Source organism: Podarcis bocagei, assembly GCF_964188305.1.
Source record: "Podarcis bocagei genome assembly, chromosome: 5".
NCBI lineage: Eukaryota > Metazoa > Chordata > Lepidosauria > Squamata > Lacertidae > Podarcis > Podarcis bocagei.
This window is the reverse complement of record NC_138129.1, coordinates 332,595-355,612: the sequence shown is the minus strand read 5'-3', so window position 1 is coordinate 355,612 and position 23,018 is coordinate 332,595. Positions and strand designations below refer to the sequence as shown.

The following is a 23,018-nucleotide window of genomic DNA, read 5'->3' as shown; positions in this document are numbered from 1 at the left end:
ATGCACCTGGGGCTTCACAAAGCACCGGAGGAAGCCAGGTCTCTGCCCCAAGGAGATTGCAGGCCGAGACGTAAGGCAGGGGAAGGAGGGAGCCGCACAGGCGCCGCTTGTCCTTTGGCTCTACCTGCTAAACAGCAGTGCAGGAGAGCAGCCAGCTTGCTTTGGGGACAGGGGAGCTGCTGCTTTTGGAAAGAGCTCCCCCACACTGGGCTGATGAAGAAGGAGCCACGGTCTGAGGGGTGTCACTCCAAGTGCATTTAATGGTAATGCGTGTGGGGGGGTGTCCTGTTGCTTTGGAGAAGCTCTAAGCTGCTGCCCCCACCTGGATGGTCCTGCAGGCCTTGAGGGGCTGGAGAAGGGGGCTGTCTACACGCACTGTCAGCCTCCGGGGCCCGGCCTGGGTCGGCGTGAAGGGGATCCTCAGCGCTGTGCTGCTGCCAGCTGGGATGTCTCCAAGCCTGCAGAGAGGAGGAGAGGGGGCTGTTAGGGGCAGAAGGGGGTCGCCAGCTCAGGAGGAGGATGGAGCAAGCTTGTTTTCTCCTGCTCCAGATGGATTCACGGAATCAGAATGGTAGACTGGCAAGGGGCACCAAGGGGCAGAAAGGAGATTCCATGTCAACACCAGGAAGAACTTTGGACAGGAGGACCTGCTTGATGGCGGAAGGGACTCCCTGGGAGGTGGGGGGCTCTCCTTCCTGGGAGGTTTCTGAGCAGAGGCTGGGTGGCCAGCTGTCAGGGATGCTTGAGCTGAGATTTCTGCATTGCAGGGGGCTGGACTAGATGGCCCTCGGGGTCCCTTCCAACTCTACAATTCAGTGATTCTAAGAGCAGCTCCTCACCTCCCCCCCCCAAGCCTATAAACACCACCCCGCCGTCTGTTATCAGAGGTGCCAAGCAGGTGAATCCAGCTGGCACCTCAGCAGAGAGCCCTTCCCCCTCAACCCTGGCAGACAAGAGGGGCTGGCACAGTCCCACCCCCTCCCACCTCCACTTTTTCCGATCCAGCCATGGGGAGTGTGTGCCTTCGCCTTCACCTGGAATGCCAGGGAGCCTTCTCTCCTTCATGGAGAGGGCTTGATCCCCCACCCCAAAGAAAGCCACCTTGCCCAGGAGTGCCCTCACCTGTAGCTCCTGGTCTTGTGGATGAGTCCCCATCCTGACACGGAGACGAGGCAGCCTGGGAGGGGCTCCGGGAGGGGGTTGTGGAGCTGGATCTCGGCTTGGGTGGCCTGGAACTGGGCTGTGCGCTCAGGGACCTTCATGGAGAAAGCAGGACAATGGCAGCACAGGGACTGGGGGGTCTGAGGGGCAGGGGTGGGCTGAAGCCATAGACCCACTGGGCTTGCTAATGGGGAGGGGGCAGGGCTCTACCCAGCCTGCTTTGCTGTGGCACCCCAAGTCTGAAGAAACAAGGACCTCCTCCCCTGAAGGGCTCACGGTCAGGAAAGGGGGACTGGGGGCTCACCCCCTCAAAACAGGCATTGGAGGAGGCCTTTCTTGAGATCCTGTGGTGCAACAGCTAGAGTTGCTCCAGGACCTGGGAGAGACCAGGCTTCAAAGGCCTACTCAGCTATGAAGCTCCCTGGGTGACCTTGGGCCAATCACTGTTCCTCAGCCGAACCTACCTCACAGGGTGGTTGTGCAGTGGGGAGGAAGAACCCTGTGTACCACTGTGAGCTGCTGGAGGGGGGGATTTGAAAGTAGTTGATTTTTCTCTGCTCTGCCTTCAGGTGTTAGTGGGGCTCAGCTGTGTCTGTGCAGTTCGCTGGAGAAAGGGGGGGGGTTGCTCTGGCCTCCCACTGACCTGGATGTTGAGTCCAGGGGCACAGAAGCGGATTTCCTGCCAGGCCAGGTGGTTGCTATGGGAGGCCGTGTCTCTCAGCAGCGCCGTCAGCTTCAGCAAGAGAGAGTTGTTGCGCAGGGCTGGGCCGTATTCTGCGTAAGGCAGCGTGGTGCTCAGGGCTTCCTCTGGAAAACAAGACGGGGGGGGGCTCAGGGAGAGTCACAGAGGGCACCCAAGGACTTGTCCATCACAGGCTGTGATGCCTCTGCAAGAAACTTGGACTAGATGGGAGGGGTGTTTGCAGGATGCATCCTCCTCCTGAGCCAGACCAATGGCCCATCTAGCCCGACAGGATCAGCACTGGCCGCAGGGCACTTTCTCTACCCAGAGGTGCCAAAGGGGCTAGATGTCCCTTTGGACCCCTTCCAACTTTGGTTCTCTGTGTAGGAGAGCAGCAGCCAATCTTAAGAAAAGCCTCTTCTTTCTAATTAGCATGAGAAGGGGTTAAGACCACAGAGCTGTTTTGCTGATAGGCAGAGACTCAGACCATAGAAATACATTTGGTAGAGAGGGCTCTGTGTGATGTCACTTTCCCTCATCTCTCTTCCTTTGACCAGCCAAGAGGGGCAGACATGCCCTTTATCTGCTCCAGCTCAGGCAGATGCCAGAAGCTGATTATACTGTAAACGGAAGTATTTTGCTTGCATAGCTTTTGCTGCTACTGTTGAGGTTAACCAATGCATGATTTTAAGTAAATTCCACTGTATTTTTAAACTTACTTCCCAGGCTGTTCCCTGATTCTTTGTTAAATCAGGGTAAGAAAGGGAGAGCCAGCTTGCTTCACAGTTGGATTTAGCCTAATTCCTGTGCTTTTAATTTTGCTGCCAAGGATGGGATTTTGAGAAACTGTTCAGCCCACACATGTGGGCACCTGAAGAGATAAATTGCAATCAGCAAATCCTCCCCAGCAAGCTTACCGTGCCCGCTGGGGAGAGTGAAGTGATACTCCTCCTTCCAGAACTGCGCCAGGGCCTTGCCATCATACTGCAGTGGCTGGGCACCCAGAACCAGTGCCAGGCTCTTCTCCTCCCCAGTCCGGTTCACCACCAACACGGAGACTGGGGCGTCTTGCCCCAGCGGCCAAGAGCTCTTGGCCTGGATGTGGGCGAAGAGGAGAGGCTCTGTGTCGTCTTCCTGGGACGGAGGGGCGAGTGGAGCCTGAGGGGGGCTGCTGTCCCCCTCAATCTGGCCTTGGAGCCGCTCCTGTTCGTGAGAGACCTTGTTCAGCACAGCCCTCTCTGCAGCAGACCCTGCAAAAAACCCAGAAGCCATTCCCACTTTGCTCCTCAGGGAAGCAGGTGATAAATTTCTTCCTTGACTGGCTGAGAATGGGGAGTCAGAGATGCCGCCAGATTTAGAGCCCACCCCAGGATGGGGGGCCAAGCAGAAAGCAAGAGCTCACCTGCCCCACTTACCTTCCGGGTGCTTGTAGTGGTGTGTGAGGTCCTCGCACCGGTCGCTGCCCACTGCCTTGGTGCTGAGGTTGTTGCCCACGAACTTTGTGGAGGAAAAGGCACGCTGGAAGTCCCCGTTGTCCTGTCGCACCCAGGCAGCGCAGGTGGCGTTGGTGGCTGCGAAGAAGGTGGCGACGTCGTAGGGCAGGTCCAGACGGCCTTCCTTGATGGCCCGGACAGGGGCTGGCCCGCAAAACGAGGAGTCTGGAGAGGAAGGGGAGGGCGACTATTGGGGTAGGGGTGGCCCAAGGTACCCCTGTTTTAAGCTCTGGTGGTGGTCCAAGCAGAAGCCCCCCTCTGGCTTGTGGAGGTGGAGGTGGAGGCGAGGGGGCTACACAGTGTGGCTAAAAGGGCAAGCTAGTCAGAATCACGGAAGACCTGTAGAGAAGGGTACCCCAACGGTCATCTAGTCCAACCCCCTGCAATGCAATGATCCCACCTAACGAATCCCTGACAGATGGCCTCTCTCCCATCCCTCACCCCCCTCTAGGTGGAAGCTGCTCCCCATCCCGCTCTCTCCATATTGTGGCTGGGGGTCAATGCCAGTGTCCCGCCCCTTCTCCCTTGAGCCCCCCACCCGCCCGTGGGACCTACAGCTGCCCTCTTCCTGAGGCGTGGCATCCACGGCTTGCCATCCGTCGTAGCCGGGGGGCAGATCCCGACGGGCCATCCAGCACTCGTTCCAGGCGTGGAAAGGCCTGCGGGAGACGGGAGGGAATGTCTTAGGGGTGGGGGCGTCTTGGGGGACCCCGAAGCCCGTCCGTCTCCCCATTCCAGTATTCCGGCGCCTCACCAGACGGCAGCCTCGGAGAGGCCGGGGATCAGGGCGGCGCTCTCGTCGAAGTATTCGTCCACGCGCAGGCGGCCGGCCGTGTCTTGGGCGGAGGCGAAGCTGGTGACCACGCGGGTGGGGATGCCCAGGCTCCGCAGCACTGCAGAGAGGGAGGCAGCGGGAGCTGGGCGGCGAGAGGGCTCCCGGGGGAAGGGACCCCCAGGGCCACCCAGTCCAACCCCCTTCCGTGCAGGAATCACAACCCTTCAGCTTTAGGGAACGGCAGATTCGCCCACGCCCACCGGCTCCCTCGACACCAAACCCCTTTCCGCAGGAGGGGGTCCAGTCCCTCAGAGCTAGCAGAGTAGGCGTGGGGGGGGGCAACCATCTCAGGCAGCAGGGACCCCTTCCTCGCCTGGGGCCCATCCCTGAACAGGACCCCCCTGTACCTGTGCACAGGACCCCCGCGAAGACCCAGCACTGCCCATAGCGGACAGGCTGCCCTCGCGCTGCCAGCCACCGGCGCAGGATGGGGGCGCTGCCTGGCCACTGGAAAGGGGACGTCCCGTCGCTGTAGTCCCCGGTCCAGCCACCCTCCAGGATCACTTGGTGCGTCTTGCTATTCAGCTGGAGGGGGGGGAGGGAAGAGAGAAAAGTGAGCAGCCCCCCCCCAACATAACAATGTAGAGTTAGAAGGGATTGTGGGAATTCAGTGTCGAAATAACGTTGCAGGTATGAAAGGGTTAAGAGAAGAGTTCCTCCTGCCTCAGAACTCTTCTCTTTTCCGCGCTGCTTCCGAGGCAGCCAGACATTTACGCAGTGGCGTAGCGTGGGGGGTGCCAGGGGTGCCGGCCGCACCGGGCGCAACATTTGGGGGGCGCGTTTGGCCGGCCCTCCTCGAGGAAGCAGGAACCCCACTGTCCTCAGACCTCCTCCGAAGGCTGGCGGTGGGGCGGAGAGACCTCCTCCCCGCACCAGCCTTCGGAAGGCTGCTCCGAAGCCTGGCGGTGGGGCGGAGAGACCTTCTCCCCGCGCCAGCCTTCGGAAGGCTGCTCCGAAGCCTGGCGGTGGGGCGGAGAGACCTTCTCCCCGCGCCAGCCTTCGGAAGGCTGCTCCGAAGCCTGGCGGTGGGGCGGAGAGACCTTCTCCCCGCGCCAGCCTTCGGAAGGCTGCTCCGAAGCCTGGCGGTGGGGCGGAGAGACCTTCTCCCCGCGCCAGCCTTCGGAAGGCTGCTCCGAAGCCTGGCGGTGGGGCGGAGAGACCTTCTCCCCGCGCCAGCCTTCGGAAGGAAGGCTGCTCCGAAGCCTGGCGGTGGGGCGGAGAGACCTTCTCCCCGCGCCAGCCTTCGGAAGGCTGCTCCGAAGCCTGGCGGTGGGGCGGAGAGACCTTCTCCCCGCGCCAGCCTTCGGATGCCTGTCCTGAAGACTTGTGGTGGGAGCAGTGGCGTAGCGTGGGGGGTGCAGGGGGGCCTGCTGCACCTGGCGCAACATCTGGGGGGGGGGCGCGGAAGAGACTTGAGTGCTAAAATCCACGGGTTAGGGGGCGCAAATTACTTGCCTTGCCCCGGGTGCTGAGAACCCACGCTACGCCACTGCATTTACGGAGACTTCCTTTTTAACTGTGCATTTTGCAAGGAGCATTTTCCTGGTCTTCTTTTTGTTACTGTTGCTGCTGGAGTGGAAGGCAAGACTTAGGCACGTAAATGCTGTTTTCACGCTTGGTCTACAGTCTGCTGTGTTCTTCTTTTCATTAAGAGGGAAAGGGGGAAATCCAGTCTGCTCCCCCCGCCTGGAAAAATGGCAATAAGGCTACACAGCCGAGTCCCGAAGTTTCCACTTTAGTGCTGCAAAGGACGGGGTTTTGAACTCTGCTAACTAATTGTTTTAACTTTAAACGTTCTGCTCACACATGTGAGTAATAGCGAGGATAAATTGTCAAACATATCCGACCCGCTGCTTATCAAAATATCTCCAGCAGGACCCCCAAGGGTCATCGAGCCCCCCCCCCCCCCCGCAATGCAGGAATGGCAGCTAAAGGCACCCCGTGGCCAGCAGGGGGCGCGAGCGGCCCAGCCCGGCCCGGCGGGTTCCTGAGCCCTAAGCCGGCAAGGTCTGCGGGCGACTCGGCCTCCTGCTCCTGCCCACCTACCAGGGAGCTGACCAGGCGGCAGACGTGGAGAGGGTGGCTGCGCTGGGCGCAGGGCGCGTCCTGCAACCAGAAGAGGCCGATGGCCGGCAGGGCCAGGCTGAGGTCCACGATGTCCTCTTCGAACTGAAAAGGGAGGCGGAGGATGGGAGGCTGGAGGATGGGGGGAGCCCCACTCGCGCCCCCGACCATCCCGACCCCTCCGCTCCGCGCGCGCCTCCCGCAGCAGTAAGGAGCAGCCCCGCAGGTGCGGCCGCCCACCTGGCCCAAACCGGCCAGGCGCAGCCGACCCCTGGGTTGAGGGGGGCTGGGTCTCTCGCTCACCTGGCCGTAGTCCCAGGGCTGCTGCTGGGGCGCCTCCTCCAGCCCCCAGTAAACGGTGCCCTCCTCATTGCACACGTATTCCTGGCGCTGCGCCTCGTTGGGCAGGAAGACGCTGTCCTCTGCGGGAGACGGGCCGTCAGGGGGGGGGGGCAGCACAGCCTGGGGAGGGGGCTGCTCTGGTTGGCAGGGGTCCCCCTGCGCCGCCCCCTCCCCGCAGCAGACCTTCCGACCCCACCCACTGCCCTCTTGGCTCCGGCATCCTGGCCTTGGTTGGCACCGACGCGCCTTGCCTACCTTGGCACCAGGGGTTGAAGAGGAGCGTGAAGGTGCCCAGCGGGCGCGGAGCCCCTCGGCCATGCTGCAGCAGGAGGGAGTATCGGCCGATGGCGGCGTCGGCGGGCGAAGTCACGGTCAGCGTCCAAGAGAGGCTCTCGGGGGCGTCCACGAAAGCCTCCCAGCCGCTCTGGCGGCCCTGGCGGGAGATGGGGAAGCGCACCAGGGACCCGTCCGCCCGGGATGGCCGCTGCCCTGCAGCCAGAAACGCGAGATGGCCAAAAGGGGACGCAAGGCAGCGAGGGGCGGGGGACAGGTCTGCTGGGGGGCTGGCTGGAGAAAGGAACGGGGGCGCAGGTAGGCAAGAGAGGGACCACGAGGCCCTGCGGGGGTCTTTGAGCTCTCCTCGACAGTCCTGTCAGACGGGGGGTGGACGGCGAACCTCCGCAGGGCCAAATTCAGGGCTTCATTCAGGGCAAACTGATTTTAACGGGGGTGTTAAAACATCTAGTGCAAACATATGACACACCTCCCAGCTGTTTTAGGAGACGGTGCTGCACAATTGCTTTTCTACATTCCTTCCGAGAAGGGCATTCTAGCTCTGGGGGAGAGTTAGTTGCTTTGCAAGCAGAAGGTCCCGGGTTCAAATCCTGACAGCATCTCCATGTGGAGCTGGCAGAGACCTCCCCACCACCCGCTGAACGCGCTGGAGGATCGCTGGCAAGCAGTCTAAAAAGTCCTAAGCGAGGTGGCCTAGGGCCCTGACCTCAAAATCGAGGCGTTGGAAGGGACCCGAGAGTCATCTAGTCCAACCCGCTGCAATGCCGGAGCCACAGCTTCCTGAAAAAGGGTCCGTGGGCGTGTCCTCTCTGTCCCCACCCCCAGCTGGGGCACTGCTGCTGGCGAAGGTGCAAGTCCCACCCCTCGTGTACCCAGCAAAGCGGACCCCCTTTACAGGACCGCTGAAATGATGGAGAAAGTTAATGGGACGCTCTCAATTGTTCATCTCGCCTTCAGCTCTGACCCGCCTTACTTTTTTGGAGGGGTTGGAATTCCCTCCAGGCGCCGCGCAAACTTAGCTGCCGCTCCTTTTCTCCCCTGTGATGCTTAACTCCCCCCTCCCGCTCTGCTCTGCAACTGCAGACGGTGCGTCTCCTGGTGGGCTCCCGCCGCTTCTGCCAGCCGGCAACCACCCCCTCCCAGCCGGAGGAGCGCGAGAGGCGCGCCGGGGCTCCTGGTGCGGCGGGGCCGTCGGGGAGCCGCGGGTCTTCAGCCTCCGGCTCTTCCGGAGCTTACCCGTCTGGGCGACCAGGCAGGTCTTACGCAGGTACCTCCGGGGGGCTCCGGGCAGCGGCTCTCGGAAGTGGAGGGTGAGCGCAAAGGGCTGCCCGCGCCGCACCACCAGGCGCTCGGTGCTGACGGCCGCCGTGCGGTGCGCCGCGTTGTTCCTCGACGGCTGCAAGTCGCATCTCGACACCTGCAGGGCTGCGGGGCGGGAGGAGGGCGGGCGGTGAGGGGGCAGGCGGCACGCAGGGCGGGGGCGGGGGTCGCTTCCGCTCCCCTCCCGCTCTTCTGGCAAAGGAACGGGGGCGCAGGTAGGCAAGAGAGGGGCCACGAGGCCCTGCGGGGGTCTTTGAGCTCTCCTCGAGATGGGCCAGAGAGGCCGGCGTCTGGACAGTAGTGACTGACCGCCAGACTGCGGCAGCCAGGAATGTCCCTCTCTCCCCTGAAAGACGCTTAGGGGGCTGCTCACGACCCCTGAGAAGTGGGACTCTGCTGAGGGTGCTGAGGTCTGTTTGGAATGGCGGGGGGAAGCCCTGTCGCAAAAGTGCGCGGGAGGGGGGTCTTGCCTGACGCCGCTGGGTGTGACAGAGCAACGCACACGCCGCACGTGAGAACGGGGCTGTTCCCCGAACTCCTCCTGGTCACTGAGGTTGCTGCCCAAAGCTCTGCTCCTGCTCTTGGCTGTAGAGGAGTCCTTTCGACCGGGCTGCGCTCGTCAGCCCCCTCCGATCCACCTGCTCTTTTGGTACCCTTCCCACTCCCCCCGCTTTAGCCGGGCCTAAACGCCCCCCACCTTGAGACGCACCCAGCTTGCACCCAGCACCCTCGCCCCGCTTCGTGGCTCCCTGCCGGCCTCCTCCCTACAGGGCCAGGGGCTCCCGCCCGCCTGGCCAGCCTCCGTTGCGCCGCGCTGTGATGCTGCGCCGAGGAACCTAGCAGACGCCTCTGGGATGGCACCGGGTTTAGACCGCTTGGCAGTGCCCAGGGAGTCCCCGCTCACCTTGGCCCATGGCGCTTTGCGGGCCGCGGGCTCCGTCCCTTCCTCCTCTTGCCTCGGGCTGGCGAGGCTGCCTCTGCGGGGCCCGTAGGGCGGGGCCCCCTCGCCTATCCCGGGCTCCTTATCAGGCTGGCGTCACCTGCCGCCCTTATCTCTGCCACGTGCGGCTGGCAGGGCGGTTCCGACGGGCCTTTCCAAGCAGCCTCCCGTTACGGGGCGGGCTGCTTTCTGCTGGGTTCGCTTTCTCACGCTTCGTGTGGTTTTTCCCATTCGCGGGACGCGGCTCAGGTGGGTTCCCTGCAGGCCACAAAGAGCAGGTGGCGCCGCGCAAACTGTCATGCATTTCTAAAAAGCCGATCTCTTAGTGCGGCAGCAGTTGCCCTCTGGAACTCCCTGCCCCTTGACCTCAGGCAGGCGCCTTCGCCGCCCTCTCTCGCCTCGCTGGGGAGAGCAGGGTGCGCAAGACATTCTGGTTCAGGAAAGCCTGTTCACACGCGTTAGTTTATTGCCGATTTTATGTTCTAAAGAGTTGCTTTTATTGACAGCCTAATTGTTTTATTCTCTTTGTAAGCCGCAGTTTTTTATGACATTGATTGAATAATTACGGTAAGTGTCTCTATCCCTACGAGCGACGGTGCGTCTGCGCGCGACTGGGGCGCAGGATAGCGAGGAAGGACTGCTGCCTGCGCTTCCCGCCCCCGGCCTGGAGGGGGGTCTGCGGCGGCAGAAGGAACCGGCGAGGCGGCGGCGACGGATGGGAATGCAGACTTTTATAGGAGGGGGCAAAGGGGGTCTGAGCAGTCGTGGCCCTCCAGGCGCTGCCGGGGGTCCCGGCTTAGTCAGTCCCTGCGACACCTCCATCCCGAGCGGGGGGCCACTTGCAGCTGCTTGTGGCCCTTGACTGGGGGGAACTGGCTGCTCTTGAGTGTGACGTGCAGCTGCCGGGGGCCGCTCTTGTAGGGCGTCAGCTGGAGCCGGACGCTGGTCTGCTTCCGGGGGCCCAGGGGCCCCAACCTGCAAAGAGAAGAAGAGCCTGGCAGGGAGGAGACCAAGGGGACGGCACACTTTCCTTTCTTACCAGCTCTGAGGCAGTGATGAGCCCCAAATGGCGGGGGGGGGGAAGGGGGGCACTCACAGTGCCAAGGAGGCATAAACCATAGCAGCGTAAAGCTGGAATGGAACCTAAGAGTCATCTAGTCCAACCCCCTGAAGTGGAGAAAATAAATAAATCATCTGTCATCAAGGATGCTTCAGTTGAGATTCCTGAATTGCAGGGGGTTGGACTAGATGACCCTCAGGGGTCCCTTCCAACTCTACAGTTCTATGATTCTGTCCCTGACAGGTGGCCATCCAGCCTCTTGACCAAAGAGAAGGAAGATACTGTATATGGAGGCCCCTGTGGGAGCGGGTCTTCGTCGCCTTCTCCTCTCTCTCTCTCTCTCTCTCTGCCCCTTCAGGACAATATACAGCATCTCCCTCCCTGACTGGCAACAAAGGCCTTGGCCCCCAGTGCTACGCTCCTGTGAATCAGAAAGGAGGCTAAATCTTCCAGTTTGTATGGTTGCTTATTCCTTTTTTTCTAAAGACTCTTTAGGCACATATTTTCCTGCTTGTAGGTCTCTCTGCTGTTTGTAGTTCCAGGGTGCCAGAGAGGCAACTGAATGTGTTGCTGGGCCCCTGACTTCCAGAAATGGCTCCAGGGCTGATAGTGGACGGGGAAGGAGAAGGGGCCACGTGCAGATTCACACACACACGGAGCAGGGGGAGGATCCTGCCCCAAAGATCTCCCAAGCAGCAGAGACGCTGAACTGTGCATTGACTGCCTTGCTCCCCAACCTCCTTTGGCTGCACTTCCTCCGGGAGATCAAGCGCTGGGGGTGGAAGCCTCCCCCCAAGGGGCAGCAGCCACACCTAACAAATGCCTCTTCCTGCCAGTCAGCCGGAGAAGGAGCCAAGACCCCCGAGATGTATTGCTGACAGGCAGAGACTCAGACCATAGAAATACAATTGGTAGAGAGGGCTCTGTGTGATGCCATTTCCCCTCCTCTCTAGGAGAGGGAGGAGCATAGAGTACTTCCTCTTCCTCTCTCTCCCTTTGACCACAAAGAGGGCAAATGTCGCCTGTGCCAGGCAGATGCCAGCTGGTTATACTGTAAATGTAAGTATTTTGCTTGCATAGCTTTTATTATTGCTGTTGCTGTGATCCAGTGCATGGTTATAAAGTAAGTCAGTCTTATTTTACTTCCTTCCCAAGTTGTTGCCTGAACAAAGTTTTACAGTCTGTGATTTTAAATTTTGCTGCCAAGGATGGGATTTTGAAACTGTTCACCCCATGCCTGTGGGCGCCTGGAGAGATGAGTTGCAACCAGCCTTCCTGCCCCCCTGCCCCCTTACTCACTGTATCTGGGGCTGGCCCTTCACCAGCCCACTGCCTTCCATGGTCAAGACGCAGTTGCCCACGGGCTCCCAAAGGGGGTTGGCAAACACCACCTGGATCGGGAAGGGCTGGTTCACCACCACGGAGGCCAATACCTGTGCCAAGGAGCAAGCGGTTAGGAGCAGAAGGGAGGCGGGCTCTTTGGGACAGGTGCCCACCCCCCAGCCCTCTCTTTGCCTGGCCTGAAGCTTGGGCGGTGGGGGGGGGGCAAGCTTGTTCCCCACTTTGAAGAAGGCTGGGATGTTTCTTGCTGAGCCTGCGTGGCTTTAGCCCACCCAAACCACATTGGAGGGTTGCAAGGTGTGTGCCAGGGAGGGAGCCGGTCATGTGTCTGGCTCCTTTGCCCCCAGGAACAGAGCCTTTGGAAAACCTGCACTCAACCCCACAGTAGCTGTCCCATCTCCCAGGTGAGCAGCCCACTGTGCCACCCCCGCCAACCCAGAGGCGATGTGCCTACGTGGATGTCCAGGCTGGGGCTGGCCATGGTGATGGTTTTCTCTGCCAGGGTCTTCAGCCAGGTAGTGTTCTCCTCGCCCAGCGCGATGATGCGAAGCTGCTTATCCTCTCCCAGCTGCTGCCCGTACTGCTGGTAGGAGATGGTCCAGGGAATCTCCTTCTCTGCAAAGAGGCCCGTGTCAGAGGCACTCCTTCACCCGGAGACAGCGCCTCGGGAGGCCTGCCCGCTCCCCCTCCCGCTCGCCTTACCTTCCCTGGGGTGGAGGGAGAGGTACAGGGTCTCCTGCCAGAAGGGCGGCCGCGGGTGGCCATCGTGCAGCACGGCCTGGGCGCTGAGACTCAGCTTGAGCTCCTTGGGCACAAACTCCAGGTTGCAGGCCGCCAGCACCAGCTGGATGTCCTGGCCCACCTCAGGACTCTCCACCAGCTGGAGCTTCAGAGAGGTCTGGGCCACGGCCAGCGGCGGCTCCCGGGTCCTGTCCTCCACAGAGGCAGAGAACGCAACCGGAAGGACTCCCGACCTGTATCGCACTGGGGGGCTGAGCGGCTGCCTCTGGCCGAGGGCCTTCAGGAACACACGGCGCTCTGCCGGGGAGCCTGTGGGGAAGGACAAGGCAAGGCCAGTGAGTGCACGAGGTGAGGCACACCCCCCCGGGTCCGGAGCTTGGCTAAGGGAAGAAAAGTTTGGATTTGGATTTGATATCCCGCTTTATTCACTACCCAAAGGAATCTCAAAGCAGCTAACATTCTCCTTTCCCTTCCTCCCCCACAACAAACACTCTGTGAGGTGAGTGGGGCTGAGAGACTTCAAAGAAGTGTGAGTGGCCCAAGGTCACCCAGCAACTGCAGGTGGAGGAGCGGGGAAGCGAACCTGGTTCATCAGATTACAAGTCTACCGCTCTTAACCACTACACCACACTGGCGGAGGAGTTTGGGAGCCATCAGAGGCACCAGATCTCTGCTAGCCTACTTGCAGTCTGCATAAGATCATCCCTGCAGGACGAGGCCCCAGGAGGCCCTCCTAGTCCCAGTGGGAAACCAGCAAGCAGGACCCCCGAGCAGAAGAGCAGCCCCCTCCCCTCCTGTGGCTTCCAGCAACTGGGACTCTGTTCCTGTCTCTCACCAGGGAGGCAGAGCAGAATCAGCAGGGTTAGCAGCCCTGAACTTATTTATGTTATTTTACTTGCTTACTAAATTTATAAACTGCCCGCCCTTCATCCAAAGATCACGGAGTGGTTTTTACAGCATAAAGATACAAAACGAAAACACAAAATACATAGCATAACAAAAACAAGCAGAAAAACCAGTAACAAACCCCTTGAAAAAAGCAATGGATTGTTTAACCAGCCTAAGGCCTGGGAGAAGAGGAATGTTTCTGCCTAACACTGAAAGACATGTAATGAAGGCGCCAGGCGGGACTCCCTGGGGGAAGCATTCTACAAGCAGGGAGCCACTGCAGAAAAGGTCCATTCTCATGTAGCCACCCTCCGGACCTCTTGCGGAGGAGTCACACGGAGAACGGCCTCAGAGGATGATCGCAGGGTCCAGATTGGTCATATCCTGAGTTACTGAAGGCTTTATAGGTCAGCACCAGCACTTTGAATTGGGTCTGGAAACAAATTGGCAGCCAGAGCAGTTGGGCCAGGATTGGCATTAAATACTCCATCCATCTTGCCCCAATGAGCAACCTGGCCACCGCATTCTGCACCAGGTGAAGTTTCTCAACTCTCATCAGAGGCAGCCCCACGCATAATGTGCTGCGGTCATCTAAGCTAGAGGTTTCCAGAGCATGGACCACAGAAGGGGGCAGCTGGGCCACCAGATGAAGCTGCTAGAAAGCACTCTGGGCCACTGAGACCACCTGACCCAGAAGTACCCCCAAGTTGCATACCCACTCCTTCAGAGGGAGTGTAACCCCATCAAGGCCACTTCCCAGCCATCCAGTCTAGGGAACCACCCTGATCCGGAGTGAACTTCAGTTGGCTGGCGCTCATCCAGTCCATTATCAAGACCAGACAATAGTCCAGCACTTCCACTGCCCACCTGCAGATGTAAAGGACAGCTGTGTGTCATCAGCATATTGCGGACAAGGGACTCCAGATGACCCAACTCAGCGGTTTCATGTGGATCTTTTTGAAGGAGTTTTGCAGCTGCTGTTTTTTAGAGCAGAGCTCGTAGAAGCCACTCCCAGCTGGTGCTCCGGCTGCTTGAGGTTTCCTGCAGCGGCAGCTTCCTCCCTGTGGCCCCAAGCCCTCGAAGACCCAATCGTGCAAGAACAATCGTGCGCCACAAAGCCCAGCCCCAGCCAACTGCCTTGACAGTGCAGCAACCCTCAGGCTGACCCGCGAGGTGCTTGTGGCAGCCTCTTAGCAGCCAGGGAACCTGGGCTTCCTGCTTTCGCTGTGCCCCAGCCACTAAAGGCGCTTTGCTGCCACCATCGCAAGCAGGATCAGACATGCTGGCTGAGAATTTCACAGCCTTCAGATGAGGGAATAGCACCCTGCAATTTAGGAGCCTGCTGGCCAAGAGGCCTCTCCACCGGCTCTGACTCCAGGCCAGAACAAGCTGTTCTGCTCCTCTGTAACCGCCTGCAGGAACGGTGAATCCAGATTACATCTCCTGAGTCAGGCCAGCTGGCCGGGTGCAGGATGCATTTATGGGTGGCCGTGGGTTCCTCCATCTCCGTACCTTCTGGGTATTTGTAGGCACTGGTGATGTCCTCCCGCTCCTCGCTCCCAACGCATTTGGTGCTGATGTTGTTCCCAACAGCACTGGTGTCCCACTGGAGCTTCTCCTTCCTTGCCCCGTCCAGCAGCCAAGCCACACGGTCAGCATTCACCATGGAGAACACAAAGGGGGCATCGAAGCGCACGTCCACGTCTCCCTCCCGGATGGCGCTGACAGGGGCTGGCCCACAGCAGTATAGCCCTGCCAGGAGGGAAGGGAAATGTCAGGGCTGGATCAGGCCAGGGCCCCATCCAGGTCAGCACCCCGTTCTCACAGCTGGGAGTCCACAAACTGGACCTGGGCGCAGGGGCCCCCTCCCCACCTGTGGCTTCCCAAAACTGGAGTTCAGATGCTGTGGAGGCAGAGCAGGGCCTCCCTGGCTAGGAGCCAGCCATATCCCTGCGCTCCCTTCCTCATAAGGCAGTTGCTCCACCCCCTGGATCCTTTCAATCGCCCTTTCTGACCCTCTTCCAACTCCACAATATCCTTTAGGTGACCAGAACTGTGCATAGTACTCCAAATGTGGTCGCACCTTAGACTGGTATAATCTAAGGTTATGATATTGGGAGTTTTATTTCCCGTTCCTTCCCTAAAGATCTGTAGCATGACATTGGCCTTTTTCACAGCTTCCACCCACTGGCTCAGCGTCTTCATGGGGCTGCCCTTCAAGGTCCCCCAGAGACAGAGAGAGGCATGATGGGGAAGCAGTCAGGCCAAGCCCAGGCCAGGCTGGAAGGAGGAGCGGGGAAACGCACCGTTGCTGCGCTCCTGGGGGGTGGCATCCAGGACCTGCCAGCCATGGTAGCCGGGGGGAAGGTCTCTGCGCGCCATCCAGCACTCATTCCACACGTGGAAGTTCCTGCAGCAGAAGACAAGCAGAGCCCAAAGAGATGGTCTCTCTAGCTGGGAGGGGTGGGCTTTGTGGTAAGATGGACCTCTGGGGTCATCATGAGGGAGGGGGGAATCACAGCATCCCTGACAGATGTCCCCCCCCCCAGCCTCCGCTTGAGGCTGTATCTCTCTTTGGGTAGAGAAGAGCCCAGTCTTGGGTTTGGTCTGAGGTCAAAGGCCACCTGGGAAGGAAAGCCCTTGCCTCACTCCATCCCTGGCAAGGAGCCCCTGAGTCAGGGTGGTCCTCCCTCCATCACGTGATGCAGAGAAGAAGGGGCCCCAGAGGATTTGGCAGTCGGGAGGGGAGGGGGAAAGGTCCCCCCAGGAGGCAGCCCCATCTCACCAGATGCTGTCCTTGCTCTCTGTGGGCAGGAGGTGCCCGGCCTTGTCATAGAAGACATCGATAATCAGGTTCCCGTCCTTCTCGTGCCCCGAGTCAAAGTTGGTCACCACTCGTGAAGGGATCCCGAGGCATCGCAGCACTGCGGAGAGGAGGGTGCAGCTGGGTGCCGTCCTGGGCAGCTGGGACCCCTCCCCACCTGCTGCCCTTCAGCTTCTGCTGGGGGAACCAAGTGCTGCTGTCCCCCCCCCCCCCCACCGGGGAAGGGATGGCAGTGCCAGTTCTGCCAGGATCATGTACTTGGCTCCTGTAACTAGCCTCTGAGCATGTTAATAGCGAGAGGAGCAGCAGCTTCAGCTTCCAGTGATAAAGCAGCTGGGGTGAGGCTCTTACAGGGACCCCCATTTCCCATGGGGCCAGTCTCTGGGCCCCAAGAGTAAAGTCTCTCTCTCTCTCTCTCTCTCTCTCTCTCTCTCTCTCTCTCTCTCTCTCTCTGTGTGTGTGTGTGTGTGTGTGTGTGTGCATCAGAGGGGACTCGGGGGTCCATTTCTCCAGCTCACTATTTGGCCACCCCACCCCCCTGTTTTTTCCCCTAAGGAAAACTGGCACACCTGCCTCTCCCTTTGGCCCAGATGGGCCACCTGCTTTCACCGACAGTATTTTAAAGTTGCCCTGTGTTTTGCTATCCGCCCCCCCCCCCCGTCCACCTCCCCTTAAGTACCAACCTCTCTACGAGGTTTCAGTCAGGAAAAATGCTGTGTTTCTTAAATTCCTTGCTAGGTGAGGAAGTTCCCAAATGCAACCTATCACTTTCCTATTCAAAATACAGCTGCTTCTCATTTCACAACGATCTTGACAAATAGTAGCCGGACAGTCCCCTCTGCCCTGTCCCTTCTGGCTTTGCATGTGAAGCAGAGGCCTCCACGTTTCCCTGGGGAGTTGCTCCCAGCATGCATTGCTCCCCATCCCTACCTGTGCACATCACGGCTGCAAAGACCCAGCACTGCCCATACTTGACCGGCCGGCCCCCGCTGTGGTCCCACTGGGTCAGGATGGCGATGCTGCCACTCCACTCGGTGGGGCGGACGCCCCCGGAATAGTCCTCGCTCCAGTTGCCCAGGAGGACCCCGTTGTCATCGTTGCTGTTGATCTGGAGGGGGGGAGGGCAGGCAGCCCCATGAGTGCCAGAGGACCCCTCCAGGCAAAGCCAAGCTCACAGCCACTGGACTGAGCCTCCCAAAGTACTTTGAACTTGCAGCCTCATATAGCTAACTCGAGTGTGTTTGAGCCTAATTGGTTCATGAAGGGGTTAAGCCATAGAGTCAGCTGTCCTGCCAGCCTCAGCCTATGTCATCACCTGTCACTGGGAGAGGAATTGGGTCACCAAACCTTTGTGTTTTTTCTCTCTCCCTCCCTGTGAGGAGCTCTGAGCTGCTTGCTCCAGCCACATGGCTTTAGCCAGCCTCTTTTGTTTCAGACAGAACAGAGACCTAAACCAGTCTTTTCCTCAGCCAGTTAATGTTCTGGCAGTTGCACCTTGCAAGGGCAGCCCTACCCACAATGCATTGCAGCAGTCGAAACGGGAGCCTGGAGCACCCTGCCACGTGCCTGCCCTTTCCGAGGGAAGGAAAACTGTCTGTGTACATGCAGTTGTTTTTAATTTTAAAGGGTTTCTAATTGTTTTTGCTGTGTTGTGAAACAGCTTCAAGGTGCTTCTCGGGAAGTGATTTATAAGCGGAATAAGCTATGGCAGCCCCACCTGGAACAGCCTGTGCACTGTATTCCTGGGTGGCAGGCGTGGGGCAGGGGGAAGGCGATGCCTCTTGCGCATTCTGCATTGCACTGTCTCCTGGCTGAGGGCAAGTCCAGCCAATGGCTTTGGGTCCCCATCTCAGAAGGTCCCACCAGCCCCACCCTGAGCAGATCAGGGAACAGCCCTCAGGAGGGGGGGGGGTTTCCCACAGCGCTGGGTGGTCCCAGCAGCTCTTACCATGGCACTCAGCACCCGGCTGACGTAGACGGGGCTGTTGCGCAAGGAGCAATCCCTGCCCGGGTCGTGCAAGAAGTGCAGGCTCCTGTCCAACAGCTTCAGGCAGATGCCCACAATGCCCTCCTCAAACTGCAGGGGAAGAGGAGAAAGAAGCTCAGTTGGTCCAGCACCTGCTCTGCGTGCAGAAGGTCTCCAGCTCCAGGTGGGCTGGGAGAGACTCCTGCCTGAAATCCCAGAGAGCCACTGCTGCTGCTGCCAGTCAGTGTGGGCAATACTCAGCTAGATGGCGCAATGGCCTGACTCGGTATGAGGCAGCTTGCTATGTTCTTTCCTAAGAAAAGCAAACTCGGACGATTGCAGGCTCAGCTGCATTGCTGCTCTTTGGCCTGGCCTGGCCAGGTTCTTCTTCTGGACGGGGGCCAAGGAGAACTGGGGGAGGGAGGGAGGGAGGGCAGGGCCTTGTCTGGCTGGGGCTTGTGGGTGCGGCTCTCCCCCTGCACTTGCTGGACTCCAGCTCCCAGCTGCCCCAGCCAGGCCAGTGGTCAGGGATGGAGAGGTCGGCTGGAAGTCCAGTCATGCCTTCGGAGCCCCATCTTCAGTCAGCCCTGGACTAGGGGAGGCTGCCCCTCCTGCAGCACTTCGCCTTCCTAAATGGGGCTTCCATGGCCAGAGCCACTCTACCTTAGTGTGGTGAACAAGAATGGGGGAAGCGGTTGGTCTCAGGCGCTGCTTGGCTGGGCTTCCCACTGGGTTGGCCCCTGTGAGGATGGGACTAGAGTCCTTGGCCTGATCCAGCACCGGGGTTCGCCTGAGGTACTTGCCTGCCCAAAGTTCCAGGGAACGGGCCGGATCCAGTTCTTGTTTCCCTGGTAGATGAGGCCCTGCTCGTTCAGGACGTACTCCTCCCTCTCCAGCTCGCTCTCCAGGTAAACGTCATCATCTGAGAGTCAGGGGAGGGGGCAGGTCAGAGTAGGGAAGCCCCTCCCCCAGGAGGCAAGGAGGAGAGAGGGGGCTCTCGAGGGCCACTAGCCAGGCAGCTCTGCTCTGCCTCCGCAGCTGCTGACAGCAACGCTTCTGAATGCGCAGGAGGGGAGGGGGCTGCGCTGGTGCTCTGCTTCTGCTTGTGGGTTTCCCCAACTGGAGCATCTGTGAGAACGGGATGTAGGCCGGGGGGGGGGGGGCTTGGCTTGATCCAGCAGGCTCTCCCGAGGTTCTCTGGAGGGTTGTGAGAGGCACCTTCCCCTCCTGGGACCCAGCCTCACCTCCAGGCCCCTGTGGATCCTGCTGCCTGGGGCAGTTGCCTCCCCTTGCCTCATGGGTGTGCTGGCCCCACTTCCCTCCATTGCTCCAGGCTCCCTCCCACTGAACAGATGCCCAGGAAAGCCCCCCCCCCCCAATGCTCCCAGCCCCTGCCCCCAGATGCAGACCCAGGACTCTTCCGCTGCAGCGCTGAGCAAGGAATAGACCCTGGCAGGGTTGGGGGAGATTAGCAGCCCAAGCTAACAAATGCCTGTTCTTGCTAGAAAGCACGAGAAGGAACAGGGTCCTCAGAGCTGCATTGCTGATAGGCAGCGACCCAGACCACAGAAATACAATTGGAGAGGGTGCCTAGAGGCGTAAATTGCAATTAGTATCTTCTCTCCCACCCATTGAAACCCACCCCACAGTTCAGGGTCTGAAGGAACCGCCCAAATGCCCCCCCCCCACACCCTACCTGGGCACCAGGCATTGAAGAGCAGGATGAAGTCCCCCAGGTAGTAGAACTTGGAGGTGTGGTCGGAGTCGACGCGGATCTTCAGCTGGTAACGCCCAATGGGGGCCCCAGCCGGAGGCCAGACAACGACGTCCGTGGATCGGGGGCCGCTGGCGGCGCTGGCGGTGGCTCTCCAGGCGCGCTTCGAGCCTGGATGTCCTGGCCCCACCGGGAAGATGGATTGTGTCCCTGCCTGCTGGTCTGGCTGAGGCCCTGCAGAGTACGGGGGGAGTCAAGGGGAGCTGGAGGGTCTCTCGCAGGGGGTCAGGCCAGGTCAAGGCAGCCCAGTGGGGCATTGAGCAGCTAGGAAGGGCTGCAAGGGAGCTGCCATCATCACAATCACGGCCGTGGAAGATGGGAACTGGCTTGCCCACAGAGGCTGCCCCTTGGTGGGCCACCGTGCCCCCTCCCCATGCTGTCTACTGCACTAGAGCAACAGAGACACGACCTGGGAGAGGGTTCAAGTCTCCACACTTAAGCATGACATTCCCGGGGTGACCTTTGGGGCCAGACACTGCCTGTCTCAGTCTAACCTTCCTCACAGGGCTGTTGTTGTGGGGATTAGAGGAGGACTAAGACCTGGGAGACGAGGGTTAAAATCCCCATAAAGCCATGAATCTCCCTGGGTGTGACCTTGGGCCAGACACTGCCTTGAGCTCCGTGGAGAAACGGGGGGGGGGGGGATATAAATACAATAATGAATACTTAAAATAGAGGCCCTGCTTTTGTCTGCAGCACCCGCTGCCGCTAAACGAGACCCTTTCAGCTGCTGCTGCTGGCAATAGGACCCCTCTGGGTCTCCGCCAAGGTCTGGGACTCCCTTGGCACCTGCTGGCAGGCAGAACTCTGGGCTTCCCACTCCAGGTGCTCCAGTGGCCTTGGTTGGACTCAGGGCTGCAATCATAAAATGGTCCCTGGGGTTCCAGACCCTTGAAATGCAGGAATCTCAACTAGATCATAGAGGGCAAACGACCACCCAACCTCTATTTAAAAGCCTCCAAGGAAGAAGAGTCCACAACATCCCGAGGGAGATTGTTGACTGTCAAAAGTTCTTCCTGATGTTGGAATCCCCTTTCTTGCAGCTAGAAGGCATGGGTTCGAGTCCTACCATCCAGAGCAGGAGAAAACAAGCTTCCTCCATCTTCCATGTGACAGCCCTTCAGATATTTGGAGATGACTCTCAGATCTCCTCTCAGTTCTCCTCTTTTCCAGATGAGACATACCCAACTCCCTCAACCATTCCTCATAAGGCTTGGTTGTACACAGGCAGGCAGCATTTGCCAGGCTGTCCAGATGGAAGACAGGGAGGGGCGCAGAGACCCCTGTGGACAAGGCAGACCCCAGGACCCAGAAGAGGCCTCGGGGCTTGCAGCAGGTCCTGTGCCATTGGGTAGGCCTCCTCAGAGGAAGGATGGCGCTGCCCTGGATGTGGTGAGGGCTGAGGGCCAGAAGAAGAACCCCCAGTGGCCCACCTAGTCCAGCCTCCAGTGGCTGAACAGTGTCTGTGGGAAACCAGCAAGCAGGATTTGAGCCCAAGAGTTCTTTTCCCTCCTGGGGCTTCTAGCAGCTGCTGTGCAGAAACATTTGCAGCCTCCGACTGGAGGCAGAGCCTTCAATAGCCCCTCCTGCATGCAGGCGCCTAATCGTCTTGTATCTCCTCTCCTCTCATGGGTTGGAGACCCCAGGCCAAGCCCCTTCCTCTCCCTCCCCCCCTGCTCCTACCTGTCTCTGCAATCAGGTGCAGGGAGTCTCCGTGCAGGTAGCCTCGACCCTGGAAGTGGAGGGTGATGGTGAAGGGCTGCCCCCGCCGCGCAATCACCTGCTGGCCCCCCATCTCCGCTGTGCGGTGCTGCAGGTTGTTCTTGGTGCTGTGCCAAGTGATGAACGCCAGCTGCAGTTCTACCAAAGAGCAAAAGGACGTCAGCGGAGACTGCTGGGCCAGGCCAGGGGCCCGTCTCATTCTGTTCTCTCAGTGGCCAGCTGAATGCTTCTGGGAAGCCCCAGGTAGGACCATAGAGTTGGAAGGGATCCCCAAAGGTCATCTAGCCCAACCCCCTGCAATGCAGGAATCTCCATTAAAGTATCCATGGCAGGTGGCCATTCAACCTCTGCTTAAGAACCTCCAAAGCCACCATCTTCCACTCTTGCTCTCCACAATTCTAAGCTAGACTGCCCCGGTCCATGGAGGCTCCATTTAGCAACCATAAGATGCTAAGAAGAGCCCTGTAGCTGCTGGATCAGAAGGGGCCCATTTAGCCCAGCTAGTGGCCAACTAGATGCCCATGATGGGAAGCCAGCAAGAGGGTTGGAGCCCAGAAGGACTCCGAGAGAAGCATTGCTGGCTCCAGCCGTGGAAGAGCAGAGCCATCCTTGCTTGCGGCCCCTGAAATCCCCAGGGAGGGAACCTGCAGGCTGAGGACGGCCTGGAAGCAGAGCCTGCCCTCCTCTCCCCCTGGGCTCACCCCTTCCCCATCCTCAGAACCGGCACCCGCCCCCCAGGCCAGGACTCACTCGCGGCCATGCTGCTGCTCTGCCAAGCGCCTGCTGAGGAATGCCTCCGGGCTGCTGCTGCTGCCCGCCTTCCTCCTCCCCGGCTGGCCGGAGCCAGAGAGGCGGAGGTGTGGCAGCAGCCACGGCATGAACGATTCACCTTCCTGCTCAGTCACCAACTTTCTTGGCACAGCAGCGTCCGGGGAGCAGGCCGGGTGTGGGCGCGACGGGCACTTGCTGAGAGAAACGTTGCCCCACCTGCCCTCTCTGCTCTCCTCGTGGGAACAGAGGGAGGGAGCAGCTGCCTCTCACCGAGTCAGGCTCCGGCTCTCTCTTGCTCGAGAGTGCCTGCTCTGGCTGGCAGCAGCAGCAGCGGCTCCGCAGGGTCTCTGGCAGGGGAGCCTTTCCCAGCCCGACCCGGAGATGCTGCTACCAAGCATCAGGCACGGGGCCTCAAAGGACATGGTCACCGTTGGGTGGGGGGGGGGACAGCAGTGGCAGACCCCACCTCCCTGCAGGGGCTCGGACAGGAGCCAGCCCACAGCCTCGCATCCAGGGGCCAGCGGGTGGGGCTGGGGGGGGGGAGTCCCTGCTGCAGCGCCACCCAGAGGTCGCCTTCGCACAGCGGCTCTGCGGGATAGTGGTCCAAAGAGGCCCTTCTGGTCCTTCGCAGGAACCTGCCCTTGGCCCATCTCACTCAGCGTGGCCAGTGCTGGGGTCACCAACACGGTGCCCGCCAGGGGGTGTTGAATCCCTGCTTGCAGCAGTCTGTGTGGGTCGTGGCCAGGGATGATGGGAGCTGTAGTTCAGCAGCACCTGGAGGACTCCGCCTGGCAGGCACT

General features: G+C 59.9%; 2 protein-coding genes across 3 annotated transcripts; both read right to left on the bottom strand.

Annotated features, from left to right (window-relative positions):
* Positions 1–11: 11 nt before the first annotated feature.
* LOC308588349 (protein 4.2-like) lies at positions 12–9,120 on the bottom strand. Its single transcript, XM_081196827.1, is given in 14 exon segments — positions 12–239; positions 241–282; positions 285–458; positions 1,805–1,968; positions 2,761–3,093; positions 3,259–3,501; positions 3,892–3,995; positions 4,091–4,229; positions 4,519–4,696; positions 6,218–6,340; positions 6,539–6,657; positions 6,833–7,066; positions 8,108–8,296; positions 9,096–9,120. Coding segments are annotated over 14 exon segments (2,277 nt in total). The 5' UTR covers positions 9,106–9,120; the 3' UTR covers positions 12–14.
* A 484-nt stretch (positions 9,121–9,604) lies between these two features.
* Positions 9,605–22,376, bottom strand: TGM5 (transglutaminase 5). 2 transcript variants are annotated; one of them, XM_081196164.1, is made up of 13 exons: positions 22,198–22,376; positions 21,409–21,585; positions 19,648–19,899; positions 18,755–18,873; positions 17,934–18,062; positions 16,916–17,093; positions 15,947–16,085; positions 15,468–15,571; positions 14,674–14,913; positions 12,235–12,582; positions 11,987–12,147; positions 11,491–11,624; positions 9,605–10,106 (listed from the first exon to the last, which is right to left on the bottom strand). In XM_081196164.1, the coding sequence occupies exons 1-13, from the start codon at positions 22,205–22,207 to the stop codon at positions 9,932–9,934; spliced, it is 2,166 nt and encodes a 721-aa protein (XP_081052290.1). In that variant the 5' UTR covers positions 22,208–22,376; the 3' UTR covers positions 9,605–9,931. The 2 variants fall into 2 exon arrangements, with proteins under 2 accessions (XP_081052290.1, XP_081052289.1); XM_081196163.1 differs by lacking the exon at positions 22,198–22,376 and having other exon boundaries at positions 21,409–22,170.
* Positions 22,377–23,018: the final 642 nt, after the last annotated feature.

Excerpts from the sequence above, each read along its gene's own strand:
- TGM5 (XM_081196163.1), bottom strand. The coding sequence starts at position 21,646 with ATGAGACGGGCCCCTGGCCTGGCCCAGCAGTCTCCGCTGACGTCCTTT. Across the intron at positions 19,900-21,408 it reads GCACCTGATTGCAGAGACAG|GGCCTCAGCCAGACCAGCAG; the intron begins GTAGGAGCAGGG and ends CGTACTCTGCAG. Across the intron at positions 10,107-11,490 it reads AAGGGCCAGCCCCAGATACA|GTTGGGGCCCCTGGGCCCCC; the intron begins GTGAGTAAGGGG and ends TTCTCTTTGCAG.